This window comes from Eurosta solidaginis, chromosome 2, assembly GCF_040869045.1.
Source record: "Eurosta solidaginis isolate ZX-2024a chromosome 2, ASM4086904v1, whole genome shotgun sequence".
Classification (NCBI taxonomy): Eukaryota; Metazoa; Arthropoda; class Insecta; order Diptera; family Tephritidae; genus Eurosta; species Eurosta solidaginis.
Window position 1 is genome coordinate 264,086,175 of NC_090320.1, and position 22,095 is coordinate 264,108,269.

A 22,095-nucleotide genomic window follows, 5' to 3' on the forward strand; every position below is an offset into this window, starting at 1 on the left:
ACCTGAAATAAAATTATACACCGGTAATACTTGTAGTTCAGATAACTTAATTCCCTTTTTTTCGTATTGATGTTTCAAATATGAAATCCATTTTTGAGGAAAATGTTCAAATAATAATCTCACTTTTTTCTATAAATGAAATAAAGCCATTTTTATTGTTATTTATTTAGTTTGAATTCTTATAACGGATATATACTTTGTTGCCATAGTGTTCATATTTGTATATTTAGTGTTTGTGTATAATTCAGTGATAACTTAAAACACTATACACAAAAAAATACGTCAACAGACGCAATTTGTAAGAAAATTAAGAAAAACAAGATATAAGCATATAAGTAGAATACTAAAATAATGTATCTAATAAAGTAGATGCGTTTAAATAGTTCTGTATAAACGCATTCACTGTAAGATATAAGCATAGAAAGGCATTCATGATTATACATTTTGGTAAATTTAATTATTTATTCACGCGTGAATTTTCGCTCAGTTTGAAAATTAAATTTCATTTACAACAACCAATGCTAGTGCCTTAACTATACAACTGATTAGTTCCTCAAATTATTTACTACTAACAAATATATTAACTTACCAAATCAAAGAGAAAGATAAATATTAACAAACAAATTCGCACGCACATAAATATATACATGTGTTTTCCTGCTACTATATTTCACCAGATAGATGTCGCCAATTATTGTTGCAAAATGAAATGTATCTATATTTGTGTTTTTACATTTGTATGAATTTCTTGCCAATTTCGTTTGAAAACAAAAAGTAGCAATGTTATTGCAATTAAATTATTAACAATTGCTTTTTTTTCGTATTTTTTTTTATTTTTTTTTTCTCACATAATTTTTTATTGCAAACATAATCGATTGCATCGGATTGTAAACAAATATTGTGTAAATTAATTGTGAAATATGGGTAAGTATATATATAGAGAAAAATGCCTACAGCAGCATTCTTTTTAAATAAAATTAATAGTTATACTATAAGTGATACTTAATTAGTTATTTGCTATTCAAAGTGTGGGCGTTTCTGGTAGCAAGGAAGTGAAAAATGTTACTACAAAAGTGCGCAAAACAGAAATCACAGATGCTGCGTTGTTAGTATTGTCATTGGATTCAGTGGCTGCAACTGTTGCAGTGCCTTCGCCAGCGTTCACTGTAGGTTGTTGCCCATTGACTGCGGCCGCAGCAGCAGCAGCATTTTCAGCCATGCCATCCTCACCGTTTTGGGGATTACGTTGTTCATCGGCATGAACTGCCTGTTGGATTTGTCGTACACCACGGCGTATTTGATCTGCATCCGCCGCATTGTTATTACGATTGATATTGTTGTTGTTGCGTTCATTTCGTATGCGCAAGACACCGATGTGATAGCTGAGGAAATAAAAGAACATGAGATGTAATAAAAATAATTTATATATTTGCATAGACACATATACATAATCGCTTGTCCACCACATATTCACCCAAATGGAGTTAACATGTTGGTTGCCTATACTTTTAAATTTGAAAATATTGTGTCTCCATTGGACATATGACTCCTTATCTCTTAGCTATAGATATACGATATAAATCTATTTACATATCTATCTATTTGGGCTGCCAGTTCGATAACACCTTAGCCAGGTATTTGTTTAGAAAAAACCATTATTTTGTTTGTCAAAAGCACCTCAACTCAGAATGTCATTCAATACGGTTGAAGACAATTCTACCACATTCGTTTTAACATAAACGCCCTATTTCAGCTCAAACATTTTAAATGTATGCATAGTGAGGTGTTTGTGAAACAAATCAAGACAAAGAACGTTCTTCAATCAAATTCTTAGTGAGTACATCACATATCAGCGATATAGAGTTTTTAAAAAATATTTATGAAGGGCGTTCTTGAAAGAAATTTTGTCAAAGAGTGTTTGCCATAAGTTTTCTGAAAGGGCGTTTTCGAACGGGTAGCCGTTATTTATGATAAACTATAAAAACCTAGTTTATAAAAAATTCTTTATCAACATACAGGTAAATGCCGCCAGCGATTATAACTACAGCTAAGCAACGCATTGGTGACGAATTAAGATATAAAATTGTAAGAAAAATGGCAAGCCTCGTAATTGAAAAGAAGCTATCCAACCAATCACGATTCTCCTGTTCTTCTTGTAAAATATTAGGAAAACGTGGCGCTGCTGCTGGTTGACGTTCCTGTTGCGCCTGCGCTTGCTCGCCAGCAGCTGCTTGCACAGTATTTGTATCCGTTGCAGAACGAGCTACAGGTTGGGACAGCATAGTAGCTGATGGTATCACAGGATTATTAGTAGCAACACCTGATGCTGTTGCTGTTGATGCTATAAAAGGCAACTGTTGTAAAAATGGATTATATCCGAATGGATTAACACCAGCTGTGGGTGGCAAGTTGGCGATTGTTGTGTTGGCTGCTGCATTTGTGGTGTTTATATTGGGAATGCCATTAGCGGAGGTGTTAGACCTGTAACGTTTGTAAAAAAAAAATTGTATTAAAACGATTTCAAACAAAAGTTTTAAAATGCTTTACATACATGCGCATACACTGTTCCATATATTGTGAATACACCTGTTGCATCCAATTATACATAGCAGCCTGCTGACTTGCCATCGCTTGCATATTAAATTGTCCAGGAAAACCAAAAGGCATAGCATATTGTGGGTTATTAGGATCATTTCCAGGACATTGTGAATTCTGTGACTGTTGTTGACTAAATGGCGTGTAAGAATAGTTTGACTGTTGTTGATATTGTTGATGGTATTGCTGTTGTTGCTGATTTGGTTGTGCTGTCATCGAGTTGCTACCGGTTGTATGACGTTGACGCAAACCGTCATTGCTATTACCACTGGGACTCATATTGGTTGTAACGTTGGTTGTGTTGCTTCTAGATTTCTGTTTGAAATTTGTATTTAACGAGGTCTTTGGTGTATACACTAAATGTATGATGTGATTTTGAGTGTACACGTCTTTATAGCTGCGTATAACATCCTTTAACAATAAGTTATCATTCAAAAGTTGACCCGAATATATTAGTTTCTGTTCATCAACTGGCTGTAATGGAAGAACATATGGTGCATTATTATCGGCATTTTCGTAAAAACTTAAAAAAAATTTGCAGTTGTGAAAAACAGAACATTTATAATCTATAATATAGTGCATATTATCATTATTTTCTAAAATTTAGTTGACAGATTTAAGTCCTATACGAATTTACGAAGATTATTGTCAAATTTTTTTACCGAATTTTCTCAGATACAAACCAAAAACACTTCAAATATTTTTTTTCGCCCCTCGGCGAATGTAGACAAGTTCTCTGAGCGTATATCTGACATGAAAAGCTCAACAACAAACTGTATGCGTTTTCAACAGCTTTATATAAGGTGCAAACTTTCTGGTGGATACATACATAGACGTGTGTGTATGTACTATGTGGGGATCTGTGTACGAACATTTCTTCAAGCCATATTATTATTTAGCTATGTATATTATTACTTTATTTTCTTATATCAAAGATTGCCTTTCTATGAGTTCGTTGTACGTTGACGTCAACAAATTCGAACATGAAGGAATAGCTAACTGCATTTGGCATTCTAAAACTTTAATTCACGCGATTGGAAGATCATATTACTTATTAGCCCTTCCATAGGTCAAGAACTTTTCACCTTTTTTATACTGAGCGTGCTTTGCACACAGATTATATTAACTTTGATTGGATAACGGTTGGTTGTACAGGTATATATAAAGGAATCGAGATAGATATAGACTTCCATACATTATCAGTATCGAAAAAAAATTTGATTGAGCCATGTCCGTCCGTCCGTCCGTCCGTCCGTCTGTTCGTTAACACGATAACTTGAGTAAATTTTGAGGTATCTTGATGAAATTTGGTATGTAGGTTCCTGGGCACTCATCTCAGAACGCTATTTAAAATGAACGATATCGGACTAAAAAAATTTTTAAAGGTCAAATTTCAACAAAAAATTGAATTGAATAACAGTATATAAGTAGATTATTATGTCAACATTCAACTCCAGTAATGATATGGTGCAACAAAATACAAAAATAAAAAAACATTTCAAAATGGGCGTGGCTCCGCCCTTTTTCATTTAATTTGTCTACTTTTAATGCCATAAGTCGAACAAAAATTTACCAATCCTTGTGAAATTTGGTAGGGTATAGATTCTATGACTTTATTATTATTATTATTTATTATTATTACGGCTGTTTAGGCCTAAAACTTAAACTACTAAGTACAATTCATTATTATATCGTTTATTTCTATTGAATATGCTGTTGGAATGCCATGTGATTCCGATCAGCATATTTACTGGCGTAACAAACGGACGAGTCTGGGAGCCAGTCATTTAAGGAAGGTTGGAAAGGACGCGTTTCCAATCCTCCAGGGCTCCCAGCTTAAGGCAAGAAAATTTGGAACTTATATTTTTCAATTATATTTGTATTTTAAGCTGTCGGAATGTATTGGTCTCCGATCAACACAGCTTAACATGTCTTTGGATGTTGGAAATTGAAGTGTACCCAATCACCCCTCAACTTTGTTTAGTAAAGACGCTGTCGGGACGCATGAAGACTCCGATCAGCACATCTCAAAATATATTGGGAGGTTGAAAAGGACGTGTTTCCAATCCCCCCTGCTCCAACTTTTGTTTGCCTTGTTTTGGTTACACATCATATAATTTTATTGTTATATTAATGCTGTCGGAATGCGAGTGATCCCGATCAGCAACAGTAAATATAGGCTGAAAATACCGAATTCCAGCGAAATTTGTTGTTGGAACTGTCTGGAGTTACAGGTGGCGACTGATTTTCTTTTCCATAGGGCCGGGTGCATTGTATTTTGCTGCTACCAGTATTACCATTCCCTTTTCGCGCTCCAGTATCGGTATGTCATGTAAAAAAATAAAATAAAATAAAACTTTATCTTATTGGAAGGGTTTTACAATGCTCCAATAAACTTTTTTTAAAGGTATTGAAGTTATTACTACTTTTTATGTGATTAGGAAGTTCATTGAAATATTTGAGGCCCTTATAAAATATATTTTGCTTGTCCACTTCTGTTTTGAAAAGAGGTAATCTAAAATTATTGTTTTCTCTGATTACGTATGAATGTGCATCATTTACATATCTAAGCTTTTCGCTGAGGTATGTTGGTAATTTACCGTGCTTAATATTAAATACAAATTTCATACTGTGGTAGAATATGAGCTGTTTTATACTCAACCAGTTTAGTGCTTCTATCATGTTATTAATGGGAGTATCATACCTCATGTTTAATATAAATCTCATAGCTTTATTTTGCATAACTTGTAGCTTATCTACCTGAGTTACATTGGCCATAAAGAATATTGTGGGACAATATATGAAATGCGGCTCTATGATGGATTTATACACTTTCAGTTTGTATTTTCTACTGATAAATTTGCATGACCTTTTCCAAAAAACAATTTTCTTGCCTATTTTGGCAACTATATAATCAATATGATCATTAAATTTTAATTTATTATCAATCTGAACCCCTAAGTACTTGAAAGTTTTAACTTCTTTAATGTTTGAGTTCATTATTTTTAGCTCGATATTACAAGATTCCTTATTCATCGCTCTAGATATGACCATAAAATGGGTTTTATTAACATTAAGTTTAAGCTTATTGTTACAAAGCCACCTGTATAGGGTGTTCAAGTCTTCCTGCATTTTGCTCCTAGCTAACATGATATCAAGTTTACTTACTTCGAGCAGTGCGTCATCCGCAAACAGCCTTATTTTACTATGTTTTAGCGCCGAAGATATATCATTTATATATATGTTAAATAGGACCGGTGCCAAAACCGATCCTTGTGGCAATCCAATTCCTGTCAATACCTCTTCCGAGACAACCGACTCAATGGCTGTTTTTTGTCTTCGGTTACCTAAAAAGCTTTGAAACCACTGCAGCTCGTTGCCCCTAATTCCAATTTTTTCTAATTTTTTAATCATTATATTTCTGTCTATAGTTTCAAATGCTCTCTTCAAGTCGATAAAAACCGCAAGTATACTTTTCTTTTGATTTAGTTCTTCTTTCCAACTCGATATTACATAATTTAAAGCCGTTTCACAAGAGTGGCCTTCTCTGAAACCGGATTGTTCTTTAATTAGTATTTTATTTATTTCCAAGTAACTTATGAGCTGATCTTTTACTACTGTTTCTAGAATTTTTTCGATATTCGGCAACGTGTTGATCGGTCTCAGATCTTCTGCCTTTAATGAATTTTTTACCTTCTTTATTGGCACTATTGTTGATATTTTCCATGCGTCAGGCACTATTCCCTCTACTAATGATTTATTTATGATATCCGCATAGAAATGTCCCATGTATAACCCCGAATCCTTAATTACTCCTTCTGATAGTAAATTTGTTCCTCCGATTTTATTTTTTAACCTTTTAGCTACCAATATGACATGATCAACCGTAACTTCTTGGAATTTCAGCCATGTGCTAACCGTGTATTGCACACTGTCGCCACAATCCAAAGTTTCGATTTCTCGATTTATGTCACCAATACTATCAACAAAGAAGGATTTCAATGCTTGAGCTATATCCTCGGGTGTTTCATATCTTATACCATTTACAATCACTGTCAGGATATTGTCACGCACCTCAGTTAAGTTTACTGCTTGCTTGAGGTGTTTCCACATTAATTTCCTATCAGAAGAATTTAAGGCAATATTTTTCTCCATATATTTAATCTTTTTAATTTTGATTAGTTTCTTATAATACTTCGCAACCGTATTATATTCCGAAAATTCTCCAGATCTTCTGGCTTGTGAGTGCAATTGGATTTTTAATTTGTTAATTTCGGTCAGTTCATGATCGTACCACTTATTTCTCAACCTCACTATCCTGTCTTGTTCTGATGTTAATAAACCCATGCAGTGTGATAAGCAGGTATTTATATATTCAACCGAGTCATTGAGATGCATATTTTTTAATACGCTGAAATCATAGTTTCTTAATAAGTAAATGAGGTTATCAGCAGAATAATTCTTCCAACACATTGTGGGTATCATTCTCCGCAGAGGATTTGAATTACACACTTTGAAAGCAAATGAAATGGTTTCGTGATCAGAAATTCTGTGATTTTCAAGATTAGTACAGGACAGTACATCAGCATTTGCATATAATAGATCTATTCTCGTTTGGGACCTCTCAGCAATCCTTGTATTGAAATTCACCATTTGCCTCATCGCGCTACGTGAAAATATCTCATTGAGCTTAGAACTCTCTTGGCAGGAATACTGTTCGTGGTATTACATATATAAATAAATTAGAGGAACCCGACAGATGATGTTCTGGGTCACCCTGATCCACATTTTGGTCGATATCTCGAAAACGCCTTCACATGTAAAACTAAGGGCTACTCCCTTTTAAAAACCCTTATTAATACCTTTAATTTGATACCCATATCGTACAAACACATTCTAAAGTCACCCCTGGTCCACCTTTATGGCGATATCCCGAAATGTTGTCCACCTATAGAACTAAGGCCCACTCCCTTTTAAAATACTCATTAACACCTTTCATTTGATACCCATATCGTACAAACACATTCTAGAGTCACCTTTGGTCCACCTTTATGGCGATATCCCGAAATGTCGTCCACCTATAGAACTATGGCCCACTCCCTTTTAAAATACTCTTTAATACCTTCCCTTTGATACCCATGTCATACAAACACATTTCAGGGTTACCCTAGGTTCATTTTCCTACATGGTGATTTTCTCTTATTTTGTCTCCAAAGTTCTCAGCTGAGTATGTAATGTTCGGTTACACCCGAACTTAGCCTTCCTTACTTGGTATTAACATGTTTATATTAGCTTCACTTGTATGTATGCTTGTTTGTAAGAGTTAGACAAATCTAGCGGTGATTATTGAAGTGGTTAATAAACTCGCTACAAAACGAGTTGTACTTAATAGCGGAGACACGAACCAATGTGCTAAAGTGTTATCAACATCAAATATCTAAGTGGAATGTAGATACTAAAACGGCACCATATTTACGTGTTTTTGAGTTTTTTAAACTATATTTATAATAGCTGTGTTTTTTTACATCTATAGACGTTTACGCTTAAACTTTATATGGACTGCTAAGCGTCAAACTTTAAATACACCTCTGAAATTGCTGCGCATAAAATTAGTACTACTAATTTTCAATACGCATTATACTCAGATGTAACTGAAATATGGGTCTATGTTTCACCTCTACACTAATTGTAGGTATCACCTCTTAAAATGGTGTGTGTCCGCTATTCATCGCAACTGATTCAGCTATATGTTATATGTACATTATGGCCACCAGAGGTTTGTGTCTCCGATTTTAGGTACACCCTGTTCTGTAGCTAGTTATTTAACCACTGCCGTTAGATGGGTCTCCTAAGCATTATCTAAGCGAGGAAAAGCGTTTTTTTAAGCGCAAATGTAAACGTATACGCTTGTAAAAAAACACGGCTATTATTATACTCGGCTGAGCAGAGCTAACAGAGTATATTAATTTTGTTCGCATAAGGGTACCCCGTAATGGCATAAACTAATCGAGATAGATATAGACTTCTATATATCAAAATGATCTGGGCGAAAAAAGAAATTCATTTAGCCATGTCCGTCCGTCCGTCCGTGCGTCTGTCCGTGAACACGATAAATTGAGTAAATTTTGAGGAATCTTAATAAAATTTGGTATGTAAGTTCCTGGGCACTCATCTCAGATCGCTACTTAAAATGAACGAAATCGGACTATAACCACGCCCACTTTATCGATATCGAAAATTTCGAAAAACCGAAAAAGTGCGATAATTCATTACCAAAGACGGGTAAAGCGATGAAACTTGATAGGTGGATTGCCCTTACGACGCATAATAGAAAATTAGTAAAATTTTGGACAATTGGCGTTGGGCGGTAAAATAAAAATGTAAGGCGCGATAACCTCCGAAGAGATCTAAGGCCGAGCTTCTTTTCCAATTTCCGTCGTGCTCCTCTTGATTTTCCCTACAAATTGGCCGGACAGGAACTACATGTTTTATGCCAACTCCGAACGGCATCTGCAAGGCAGATAAGTTTTCACTGAGAGCTTTTTTTTCTCGGACGTTGTGGCAGCGCACTGCCCTCAAAAGGCCCGATGAAACCAGGCTAATCCTGGACAAATGGTTTTTCATGGCAGAAATACACCCGGTGTGCTTGCCAAACACTGCCGGGGGCGACACCGCTTAGAAAAATTTTCTTCTAATTGAAAAACCTTATTTCTAAAATTTTGATGTTGCTTTGCCCGGGGTGTGAACCCAGGGCATAAGGTGTGGTAGGCGGAGCACGCTACCACACACCACGGTGGCCGCCACTTTTAAAAGAAGGTAATTTAAATGTTTTGCAAGCAGTAATTTGGCAGCTGAGTATGTAATGTTCGGTTATACCCGAACTTAGCCTTCCTTACTTCTTTTATTGTTATTTTCTGCTAGTTGTTTGTAATTTTTCTCTTTAAAAGTTTAACTTTGATATAATTTCGTATTTATTTTGTTGAAAATAACTCTGTATGGGTCAAAAGAAGATCATTGAAAAAATTAAGTCCTAGCGCCAAAAAGGTGCAACGGATCAGCGGATTCTCTTCTAATTTAATGCAAAGCATGGATCAGCGATTTGCTAAGTTCAACGATCTGATTGCTAAGCAAATTTTGGACTCGGAAAAAAGGCTCATTGAATTCGTATGCAAAAAACTAGAAGACAAATTTGTGGTGCTGAAGAAAGAGGTCAGTGAGCTTAATGCAAGAGTTACTCAGATGGAGAGCGTGTTCGAGCGCGTTGGTTATCTCGAAGAGGAAGTAAAAAACTCAAAAACAATGCATCAAAGCAAGAGAGCCATATTGCCGCAAGTGAAGTCCGTGTACACGGAATTCCCTTTAAGGAAGGAGAAAACTTAACAAGTGTCTTTCATCACCTCTGTTCCACTCTTAGATTGCAACCAATTCCTATAATGAGCATTTTTTGGCTACGGAAACTAGACAACAGCGTGACCGATCCGGCCGTAATAATCAAATTTCAGTCGCCGACAGACAGAAACAAATTGCTAAAAAGTATACACCTTTAGGCGCCAAAACAATCCAAACATCAAGGGTCTGCAATTAGTTCATGTGGGCATAAATTCATAAGCTCCGATTTATGTAAATGCTTCGCTGTCCAGGCAAAACTATGCGATCTTCAAGGCAGCGATCCGTCTAAAGAAGAAAAGGAAGGTAGTAGCGGTTTTTTCTAAAAAGGGTCTGGTACATATCAGACGAACAGCCAAAGCTAGCCCTGAAGCAATACATAGCTTGGATTTTCTAGATCGTCTTGAGAATACCGACGAAGAAAGCGCGAGTTTCTTTCGAGTTGATGATGCGCCAACGTCTTTATTGTTACGCATCGCAGAGCATTCTTTATATCCCATAGATAGTGATGGTCCTAGACTATAGGTTGTCTAGTTCCAAATACTGCTTACATACACTGTTGCGCGTATTCAGCAAACGTACTAAAGGGCTCAAAGTCATCCATCTCAATGCGCAAAGCCTATATAAAAAGCTGGATGAATTGAGATTCATATCTGAGGGTTCTGATATAGATGTTATATGTATTTCCGAGACCTGGTTTTCTTCATGTCACAAAAATGATTTGGTGCAACTAAATGGATATCAACTTTTCAGGGCTGATAGACGTGGTCATGGTGGTGGTGTTGCTATATATGTTAAAAGTAGTTTATCCTGTAAACTTTGCTGCAGTGCTAGTCCAAGTGATTCTGTCGAATATGTGTTCGTAGACGTGTTCTCTGTAAATAATGAAAGGCTTCTTATCGGCTGTGCATACAGACCTAATCGTGGAGTTGACTTCTCTGGCTTTATTGAATTTCTCGAGCCTCTACTTATAAGCTATGATAATATAATCATCGCTGGGGATTTCAACTCCAAACTTCTCGTCGACTCAACTCTAAAGCTAAGTATGGAGTCTCTTGGACTTTTTCCCACCAATTTAACTTCACCTACACACTTTACTGACTCAAATTCTTCTTTGCTGGATTTATTTTTTGTGAATGATCCCCTGAAATTGCTCCACTACGATCAATTGTCGGCATCTTGCTTTTCAAAACACGATCTGATATTTCTTAGTTACAACTTTCAAACGTCACACATCCAATGTTCCTTTACGTATCGTGATTTTAGAAGCATAGATTACAGTTCCCTTAATGCAGCGGTGGAATCGGTCGAATGGAGCTTGATTCGTACGCTGACATCGGTCGATGATCAGGCATCATTCCTACAGAACCATATTATTAGGCTTTTCGACAACCATGTGCCAGTGAAACTCAAGGTTGCTACACACAATAATACCCCTTGGTTTAGTGCCAATATAAAACACTTAATTCACCAGCGTAACCTTGCTTACTCACGATGGAAAAGATACAAAACCCTGGAGGCTCACAACTGCTTCAAAACAGCTAGGATCGCTGCAAACAAAGCCATTAGGTCAGCTAAGCAGAGATTTTATAATAACAAGTTTAGTGCTGCTTTGAGTTCGAAGGAAACCTGGAAGTCGATTAAACATATTGGTATCGGAAAATCCAAATGCGATATTTCTGTCCTCCCTGATGTAGACATTAACGAGATAAATATAAATTTTGTAAATCTGCCAATCTCAACTGACAATATATGTGCTGACAATTATTGTTCGAAGGAAACCTGGAAGTCGATTAAACATATTGGTATCGGAAAATCCAAATGCGATATTTCTGTCCTCCCTGATGTAGACATTAACGAGATAAATATAAATTTTGTAAATCTGCCAATCTCAACTGACAATATATGTGCTGACAATTATTGTATTCGCGCTAATGTTGATTTTGGTCCTCTTAAGTTTGCTAGTGTCGATGATTGTGATGTCGTTCAAGCCATTCTTTCAGTAAAGTCTAATGCTATGGGGTTCGATGGTATATGTCCGAAATTTTTAAAAATAATTCTTCCTAAAATCCTTCCTCACTTAACCTACTTGGTTAACTCTGTGCTGACGACCTGTGTATTTCCCAAATGTTCGAAAGTTGCTAAGGTAATCTCAATCCCCAAGCAAAACAAGGAGTATAGACCTATAGCTATTCTGCCTTTCCTTTCCAAGGTCGTCGAACGAATTTTGAACTGCCAGATAAATACTTATGTGCAGGATAATAACCTTCTCACAGATTCCCAGTCTGGATTCAGGTCAAATCGTAGCTGTAAAACGGCGCTCCTATCGGGGATAGAGGATATTCGAGAACAAGTTGACAAAAATATTACTGCTTTCCTGACTCTTCTCGACCATTCAAAAGCGTGTGACTCGGTCGACCACACCGTTCTCTGCAAGAAGCTGGACAACCTATTTAATTTCTCCAACTGTGCAACAGCCCTAATCAGATCGTATTTGGCCGACCGAACTCAGGCAGTAAGTCTTGGTAGCAGAAAGTCTGACTTCGTCAGTGTTTTAAGAGGAGTCCCCCAAGGCTCAATCCTTGGTCCCCTGTTATTTGTTTTGTATATAAACGATTTGCCTGGTGTTCTCAAGTATTGTAATATTCACATTTATGCTGACGACGTACAATTGTATATGTGCTGTCCTAGTTATCGTACCAGTTCATGTATTAATAACTTAAATTACGATTTATGTCAAATTGGTACGTGGGCTTCTATGAACGGCTTATGTCTTAACCCTAAGAAGTCGAAATGTATAGTCATTCATAGGTCACTAGATAAAAGTGGAATGGAAAATTTAATTTTAGACAACACTATTATAAAATACATTGACACGGCAAAAAATCTTGGTGTAGTTTTTAACAAAACCTTGACATGGAAAGATCACATCTTCCGCACAGTGGGAAAAGTGTATGGGATGCTTCGTACACTCTGGCTTACACAATATTTTACTCCGTTACATATTCGTCTACTAATAGCAAAAGCGTACTTAATACCTACGCTCCTTTATGGTTGTGAGGTTTACTCTAATTGTGAATATGTATGTAATAGAAAACTTAATGTTGTTTATAACAACATTGCTAGATACGTCTATGGGTTGAAAATACTTGACCACGTCTCTCATCATGCTTACAGGTTGCTAAACATTTCTTTCGATAACCTTATTAAACTTAAAACGCTCACTACGCTACATAAATTAATATATATGAAGGAACCTGACTATCTGTATCGGATGCTAAATTTTCTCCAGTCGTCTAGATCTGTTCTCCTTACCCACTTCAGACATCGTATGCTAATATCTGATCGCCAGTTCTTCATTACTTCCATACGTCTTTGGAACTCGCTCCCTTCTAGACTTAGGCTTATAAGCAATGCTCTGTAATAACCTAGACAATTAAAATACTGATTTCTTCTAAGCAAATGTACTCTATCATTCGTATATTTTATTTATTTACTATTTATTAAATATATTATTTATTGTAACCTTTTCTTAGCCATAGTCATTAGCTTTAAGTTTCAAGTTTAAATTGTTCCTATTTTATGCCTTTTACCGACTAGCACTATAAAATAATTTTTTCCAAATTGTTGTGCTGGGATGAATTGCCTAATAAATACAAATACAAATACACTATACTATAAAATCACTTTTTTGGGTATTAGACCAAACAAATATTTTGTAGAGTATTTCATAAGCAATAAAACAATTTCTCAGTTTATCGAAGCAAGTTTTCTAGAAAAACACGTTTAAAGTTTTTGTTTAGCTTGACTCTGTGTAGCGGCCGGCCGTTGTGAACGAATTTTGTAATTAAAATTTAAGTAACTTCCCAATAAGCTACAAGCTTGAAACTTGGAACCCGATGATAATGCAATAAGAAAAAAACTCCGATAGGTGCCGCATGGATCGAAATACTTAAAAAAAATTGTATTTGTGGTACGATTTGGCTTTAAATGAGGTTTAGGAACTAAGTTTGTTCCATTGGAAAGAGCGTTAAATTTCCTATAAGAATCACTCAAAAAGTGAACAACGGTATTTTCGCACAAAAGGTCCCTTTCATGTTTCCAGGTCACATATATTTTGTTTATATATATTCATTAAGCCTATTCGGATAGCAGCAACCGAATCAGGGCTGCCACTCACATATTTTCTTTTTCGTACCAAAAAACGTACCAAAAGGTTTTGAGAGTACCAAAAAAATTGTTTCGCAGTAATAAAAGACAAATGGTTTTTTATCATTTAGTATTTTCAATAAAGAAACAAAATTACTTTATTAAATATATGTATATACTAGCAGACACGGCAGACATTGTTCTGCCCTAAATTTGGTCTATCTGCATACATTTTAATAAGCTTTTTCCGTCTAACTCTGCGCTCGCCCCTCTACACGATTTCCTAATCTTTGTATTCACTCCTCCCTCCGTATTTTTCGCTTCATCTAACTCGATTTTCGTCTCATTCTATCTCTTTCTCAGCCTTCTTCTCTCTTTTCTCTTCTCTCAAGTTTTTCTCATTCTTCTTCATATCTTACTGCCAGTCCCAGAGGGACGTCTGTATTTTGTCCAGTCCCATTCCGAGTCTCAGTCCCAGTCCCACTCCGAGTCTCAGTCTCAGTCCCAGTCCTAGTCCTAATACCAGTCCCAGTCCGTCTATGGTCTACTTCCCGGAAAAAAGCATCGTTAATACTAATATAGGCAAATTTATATACCAAATTTCAGGCAAATCGAATAGGATGTATGTAAATAGGTATGTGGGTATTAATTCATGTCTTTATTTCGGCTTCGCATGCATATTTATCAGCTTTGCCAGGTTGATGCGACTAAATCGAATATCACAATGAAAATTACTTTAAAGTTTTCAGCAACAGCTTTCATTTGATATCCATAATACACACACATCCTTTCCACGTTTTGGCCTATATCTCGAGACCCTAGTCACCAATAGGTATGAAAACTATCCTCTACTAAAGCACTCATCAACAGCTTCAATTTGATACCCATAATGTAGAAACACTGTCTAGGCGTTCACGGGCCCACGTTTTGGCCTATATCTCGAGACCCTAGTCACCCAGGGGTATGAAAATGACCCTCTACTAAAGCACTGATCAACAGCTTTCATATGTTATCCATATTCTATAAACACACTCCAGGGGTACTCGGGTCCACGTTTTGGCCTATATATCGAGACCCTGTGCGTCGATCCTGAATTTTCTATAAACCTCATGGAGCCCGAGACCTTTCCAAAAAATACAAAATCGTGGAAATCGGTTCGTACGTTCTGGAGTTATAGCGCCAGGAAGGAAAACCCGACTTATTTTTATATTATAGATAATTTAAAGAAAAATTATTTAGCATTTGAAAGCTTGAAATGCAAAAATTAAAAGGAACTATAATTTCAATACTGAGTTCAAAAATGAACGTTTTCTTACATATATCACATATTTTCATGTTTTTTTTTTTTTTTTTGTAGCATAAACTAACTATTTTATATGCTTATAGTCTCTTTCAGCAGACCATACAGAATGCATTTAATTTCTAACTAACTCCTTACAAACCACAATATTATGCATTTTCTTAACTCCTAAACTATTTCTAAGTTTTGTTTTTATAAGCTTAAGCGATGAAAACTTTCTTTCTGCAGCTGCAGAGCTATGCGGCAAAGATAACTACTTAAAAATAAACTTAGTCAATTCCGGGAACATTAGCTCTCCCAATCCATTCTTAAAGCTCCCTACCCTTTGCCAAAAAGAATTAATATCCAAATCGCTTATTAAATTATGGTCACTTAACTTAAGCAAAACCCATTGGCTAATGATTTTATCATCGTCATCACATAAATGTTGAAATTTTAAAATGAGATCAAATATACAGCTATCACCATCAGACAAAACGTCTGGACGTGTTATAATGTTTAATAATTCAAGATCTTTTCGATTAAAATCAGACAGAATTTTGATTTGGTCCACATAAAATTGTAAAATTCAGCATTTCAGCAAATTAGTTAAGCGTTCCTACTTATCCATCACTATATTTCTATCAAATGCTTGCTGATTTCTACAAATGCTTATTTATTGCGTAGTGAAAAACAATTGTACGGATGCGCAGTTCACACTGAGAGTTGAGGTTTTCGAACATCTATGGCTTTGCGATAACTTTGACAGTGTTGTCGATTTAAATGTGTTAACGTTCCGGTTTACATCTCAGTACTTCTAATTGACTAATAAAAGTAGCATATGAAAAAATAGATTAAAATAAGTAAATAATCGCTTTCTAGGAAAAAGTACCAAAATCAAAAACAACGTACCAAGTACCAAATCGTTTTTAAAGTACCAGTTTTGGTACGAAAGTACCAATTCCGGCAGCCCTGACCCGAATTCCAACATTCGCTAACGCTACAACTCTATCGCTAAAGATATCTACAACAGTATCAAGTGCGCAGATTTAGAAGCATATAATTACAAAGACTAGCAGCCTAAGTCTGATACTCTTACGTGGGACTTAGGCGGTTATTCCTGAAGACCATGTGGTACTAAATGCTGCATATTTTTCTGCCCACTTGATACTAAAAATATCTGAAACAGTATGCTACATTTAGAACCATTTGGTCATATGGAATAACCCGAATGTTCAGTTTTTCAGTGCGAGTTTAAACTAAAGTTAAAATTGACTAGAGTTTAACCTTGCCACTTTGTTTGATAATGTACAATTTTGCTGCTCATCCCAGCTTAAGCGGCCGAAGTGCCAGGGTTAAACTCTAGTCAACTTTAACTGGAGTTTAAACTTGCACTGAAAAACCGGGCATACGTCATATGTAAAAGTATAGGAGTTAGACTGTTACATACTTTTCGGCAGGCATGCTTAACCAACGAAACGATATCATTTCGTTACGATAATCAACGTTAATAAACGAAACGAAGTCATTTCGTTTCGTTTATTAACGTTAAGATCGTCAAATTAACGAAATGATTTCGTTTCGTTTTCTGCCATATCAAAACGAAATCAAATCGTTTATGTTGATTATTAATTTCAAACTATGCTGGCAAAGCTGATTGATGGCGGAGTCATTAAAGGTGAAAGCATTAGCCAAGCTGATTGCAACTTTTCTCATGAATTTTGACAGTACAAACATTTCTCAGAGTATTTTTGACATTACCACCAACGAATTACACAAACAAATTACATAGAGTTTGTGTGTGTATGTGCGCTCGTTGTTGCCACATTACGGCTTCTCCATGGCTATAGCATTGCCAGCACAATTCAAACATAAAGCATCACGTTTTTGTTAACGTTTTTAACGTTAACGAAAGCTTTTCGTTTCGGTTAAAAACGAGATACAATTTATCTTGATAATTTCTTTATCGATAATATTTCGAAGTGTTTCAACGGAAACGGTGGAAATTTTTTGATAAACGATTAGCTTAACGTTAAGGTGCATCCCTGCTTTTCGGCGTGCTTGTTACTGTTTTAGAAACTTTTGGCGATGAAGTTTCAGCGTTAGCGAAGGTTGGAATTTGGGGGGCGGTTCGAATTTAACGCATCAACAAGCAAGGGAATATATGAGCCTCATTACCAGTTCCTCCGTCTTTTTTGTGTATCTGTAAATATATCGCTTTAATGTTAATTTTTTCGAATTCGACTTTTTGACAATTTATAACAACACCTGTTAATAAGGTTGAAAAGAAAAAAAGTTAACCAATGCAATAAATTAAATATAATAAGGGATGTCAAACAGTTTAAAAAAAAAACGAAATTTCCCAGAATTTTTAAATTATTTAGAGTTTTATGAAATTTTTTGGGTAAACAGTTTTGTAGTCCAATTCAAATTTGTACTTTTTTAGACTATAAAACGTTATACTAAAAAAAATTTTCACAACTGAAAGAAAATTTAAACATTTTAAAATGATTTTAAAAACTTATGGAACCTTCGAAAAATTCGCAAAATGGTCATCTAATTGTTTTCTAAATAATAGAAAAAACAAACTGCGATAATTTTTGAATAACTTGTGCTGCATTTTTGTACTCACGGGTGTAAATGCGTCACTGGGCAAATATGGGCAATATGTTTATTTATTTATTTTTTACAGTCTTTGGACTTGATTAAATCTATGAGATCACATGTGGTATAAACCAGGGAAAATACAGAAAGAGGGGAAACAATAGAGACAGGGAAAGAGATATGGTCGTCAAAATGTTATCAAAAAAAGGAGAAAAGCCGGACAGGTAAAGGTTCAAAGAGAAGAAGTTTTAGAGGAATAACGTAAGTTTTTAAAATTCATGCAATCAAATTTGCGAAAAAGGTCGACAGCCAAGTGTAAGAAAAATTTAACATACGGTACATTACTTCATGATTAAAACACGTCTTTGTCTAATTATTAGGTCCAACAGTGAATAACTAGAGTTCACTTTGTTCTACGCTTACAATTATCATTTAAATTCTTGTTTATCAGACCACCGTTTCAGCTGAGGTGTAAAGTTCGTGCATACATAGTATTTAAAAAAAAGAATCAAACATTGGTTTTAATATTTTGGTTTTCTGTAATTTTACGCTAATAAGTGCCGGTCGAAGTTTCAAGATTGCTACACTTCTTTAAGTACGCACACATATGTAGTTATATAATTTTTAAAAATCAAACTCAAGCGTCTGACGTGTACCAATGGTAGACTGCCATGACATGCCGGTGATTACCTGTTTTTAGTTTATTGTTTTTTTTATCTTTTATACACACACTTGAATTAAGAATTCGTGATAACAGTACAACATTAATAATAAAAATTAAACAAAATATGCGACAGCTGATAATATATGTACGTTCTAAGACTGGAATACAACACTACCTAATTCAATGGCGAACAGTTGACAAATGCTGATCGCGAAGTCGCCAGCAATTCTAAACGAAACAACCTAAACACTAAATATTAGAATGAACGTACAAATGTGTATATACACAAAAAAATTCATATAAGCAATAATAAAAAGGTGGTACGACGAGCTTTAGTCGGGAACCGATCGTTAAAATATACAAATGTTTACAGATACTTGTTTGCGAATAAATATTTGTAGTTATGCAAATATGTAATATGTATGTATTTATATACTTTTACTTAGGCTTATAATAGAAGTCGACTGGGAATGTGATAAGGCGAACGTAATCATAAGAAATGGAAACAAAAACGAAAAAACAAACATTATGTGGTATGGTGCTAAATACGCAGTACTTACATACCACATACATACATTACTAAAATACACCCTGACTTAGAATTGGAAAATGTTGATTATGTCAATTTAAAATAGCCAAATCTAAATGAACCGAAACTAAAACATAAATGTATTTTCGCTTTTCCTGTAAAATTTTAAATTTTTTGTTTATCGCTTTACAAACAGCGTCACAAAAAATTGCACAAAATTACTTAAAAATTTTATGAATAACAACCAATTTGAAGTTGACGAGTTCTGAGTCAGGACGATGTGCACGGGTGTACCCCAGTGGGTTAGGGGGTCAGAATATAACCGCGGTAAATATGCCTGTCGTAAGAGGCGACTAAAATAACAGATTCAAGGGGCTGTGTAGCGCAACCCTTCAGGTTGCCAGCGCAATATATAGCTTCTCCAAACCCAATTGTCAACCTCACCTATCCGCGGCGAATCCTGTTTCACTAACAGACGAGGTGTTGGCGACCCTAGTTGGGGAGCGAGGGATGGCCTGAAGGTTTAACGTATAAATCGTTCCCGAGATGGTCGGTTTAGCACCTTAATGATGCTGTGTTACCGGAGCGTACCGGATCTGTATCTAGGAAGGGCCAATAAATCGATAACACTCCCCAAAGCCTTCGGGGAGCAACCTTATCGCTACAACAACAACAACATGTGCAGGTATGTGCCTTACATTCACACCTTTGCAGTATCTACACATATTTTCCACAAATCCTAATGAAAGATGTAGGTATCAACAAAATGACAGCAGTATCTACACTTCTTGTAGAAAAAAAGGGAAATTACAATAACGGGTTGGATTTTATATAAGGTGCCACGATTTTAAAACTTTTGTTGATTTGTAGGGGTAGAGGGGGTCCTAAAAATCACAAAATTGTTATCCGCAGCTCTAGGAAACTCTTAGTTTATGAAATATAAGCTTTTTAATTTCCAAATTTAGTAAAATTTCAACTTTAGTCCTGCACTTAAAATTCGGGTAGCACATGTCGATAGCGGTATCAAAAGACGCGTCCGATTTTTTATTTTTCTTTTTTTTTTTTTTTTTGACAAATGTATGTATTCTGCACTTGTTAATAACTTTTAAAGGAGATAAAAAATATAGTTTCTGCTTTCGGATTCTGAATCTTAAATACGCGTCTTTTGATACCGCTATCGACATGTACCACCCGAATTTTATGTGCAGGACTTAAGTTGAAAATTTACTAAATTTGGAAATTAAAAGGCTTATATTTCATAAACTAAGAGTTTCCTAGAGTTGCGGATGATAATTTTGTGATTTTTAGGACCGCCGCCCCCTCAAAAAAAAAAAAGTTGGAAAATCGTGGCACCTTATTCAAAATATTCCCCAAAACAGTTTTTATGTAAATAAAATATATACCTACAAAAATACAGGTTTAAAACTATACATATTTTCTTTGCAAATGAATATACAAAACAAGAGCCAAAAAACCTATCAATAGCTAATGTCAATGTACGATGACATAGTAAAAGTAAACACTTACCGGTTTATTAGGATAGACTTGCGCCAAATGTGCCTTCAATCGTTTCACCGTCCATAGCAAATCAATATCGAGAATTTGATCATCGTATTGTTGATTTGAGGCTTTTATTAAAAGTTTAACACTTGTTGCTTTTGCATTTGTGGACATTGTCGATGTTGATGTGGCTGCTACAGTTGCATTTCCCGCCGCAGCCGCAGATGCAGTTACAGAGCTTGCTGTTGGTTTTGTTGTGGCCACTGTGCTAGCACTATCCGCAACCGCCGCAGCAGATGATGTCGGCGACGTGGATGTGGCTGTTGCCGTTTCGTTCATTTTTATGTTCACTGCTTTGTAGATGTGTATATCTATGTAGATAGCAATTATAAAATGGTTTTCAATTGTGCTCAATGAATGTGGCGTGAATGAGAATACTGCGTCAAATTTCAAGTTAAATTGCTATCGTTTCCAGCGATGATGAATTCAATGCCGCAAGCCACAATACTGATATATATATGTGTATATTAGCGTTTTTACTTGTATGTTAATGCTCTTTCTTCGAAGAATTCTACTATATTCTAATTAGGTTTCACTATCCAATATAAGGTTTCCGTGCCTCGGCACAAATGTAGGTATGTATTCAGTGTGAATGTTCTGGGGAAGTACTTCAAAAAATAATTTTTGCTACTCGTTCTTGACAGTTTAACGTTATTGCTGTGAATATACAATTTTTATATATTTTTCCTTATTTGTTTCACACACAAACAAAGATTTCCGGAGCTGCTCCGTTCCCAATTTCTAAATACACATTATTTTGTCTCTTCTTTCACGCGTTGATTTTTTCTAATTTTGCTGGTTTGTGGGTGTGTGTATAAAAGTTTCTATTTCCTCGTCACTGCGTCTGCTCAAACTCTTATATGCGTTTTATAATAAAGATTCTTGAAATTTTTCATCAAATCTTTTTAATTTATACATTTAACTACAAAATTTTGTTAAAACTTGCACAAAAAAGTCAATAAATCACAATGAAATATTGAATAAAAAATTTTACACAACTTTTCTCACTTATTTCGGCAGTTAACGTTCGTTGACTCGTTCCGTCTCTTTGATGTGCTTCTCCTTATGCACTTATTTAATTGACGGCGTTGAGCACGCTTGCTTGGAATCATTGTGAATTCATGTATTCACAATGCTTGGAATGAAGGGAAATTTGTGCAGGCAACACTGATTTTTGCAGGAAGGCAGGTAGCAAATGTGGGATTTAAAGTTATTCAAATGACAAATCTTTTTATATTCTTTATAAAAATTTGAAACTCTCCACATTATAAAAAAGTATTATTAGCTGTCAGTGCTGTAAACACATGACAACAAACAAATAATAAAGCA

At 35.4% G+C, this 22,095-nt stretch overlaps 1 protein-coding gene and 1 long non-coding RNA gene across 2 annotated transcripts; both read right to left on the bottom strand.

Annotated features, from left to right (window-relative positions):
• Nucleotides 1-811: 811 nt before the first annotated feature.
• On the bottom strand, nt 812-21,848 carry Herp (Homocysteine-induced endoplasmic reticulum protein). The gene is made up of 4 exons (XM_067767816.1): nt 20,734-21,848; nt 2,552-3,069; nt 2,017-2,481; nt 812-1,382 (listed from the first exon to the last, which is right to left on the bottom strand). The coding sequence occupies exons 1-4, from the start codon at nt 21,043-21,045 to the stop codon at nt 1,022-1,024; spliced, it is 1,656 nt and encodes a 551-aa protein (XP_067623917.1). The 5' UTR covers nt 21,046-21,848; the 3' UTR covers nt 812-1,021.
• LOC137240885 (uncharacterized) lies at nt 15,459-16,847 on the bottom strand. Its single transcript, XR_010949851.1, has 2 exons — nt 16,322-16,847; nt 15,459-16,234 (listed from the first exon to the last, which is right to left on the bottom strand). It is a non-coding gene; the product is annotated as an uncharacterized lncRNA (long non-coding RNA).
• Nucleotides 21,849-22,095: the final 247 nt, after the last annotated feature.

Bases quoted from the DNA above. Each gene is read 5' to 3' on its own strand.
- Herp (XM_067767816.1), bottom strand. From the start codon at position 21,045: ATGAACGAAACGGCAACAGCCACATCCACGTCGCCGACATCATCTGCT. The intron at 2,482-2,551 runs GTATGTAAAGCA...CAAACGTTACAG, and splicing joins ATGGAACAGTGTATGCGCAT to GTCTAACACCTCCGCTAATG. The intron at 1,383-2,016 runs GTATGTTGATAA...TTATTTCCTCAG, and splicing joins ATCGCTGGCGGCATTTACCT to CTATCACATCGGTGTCTTGC.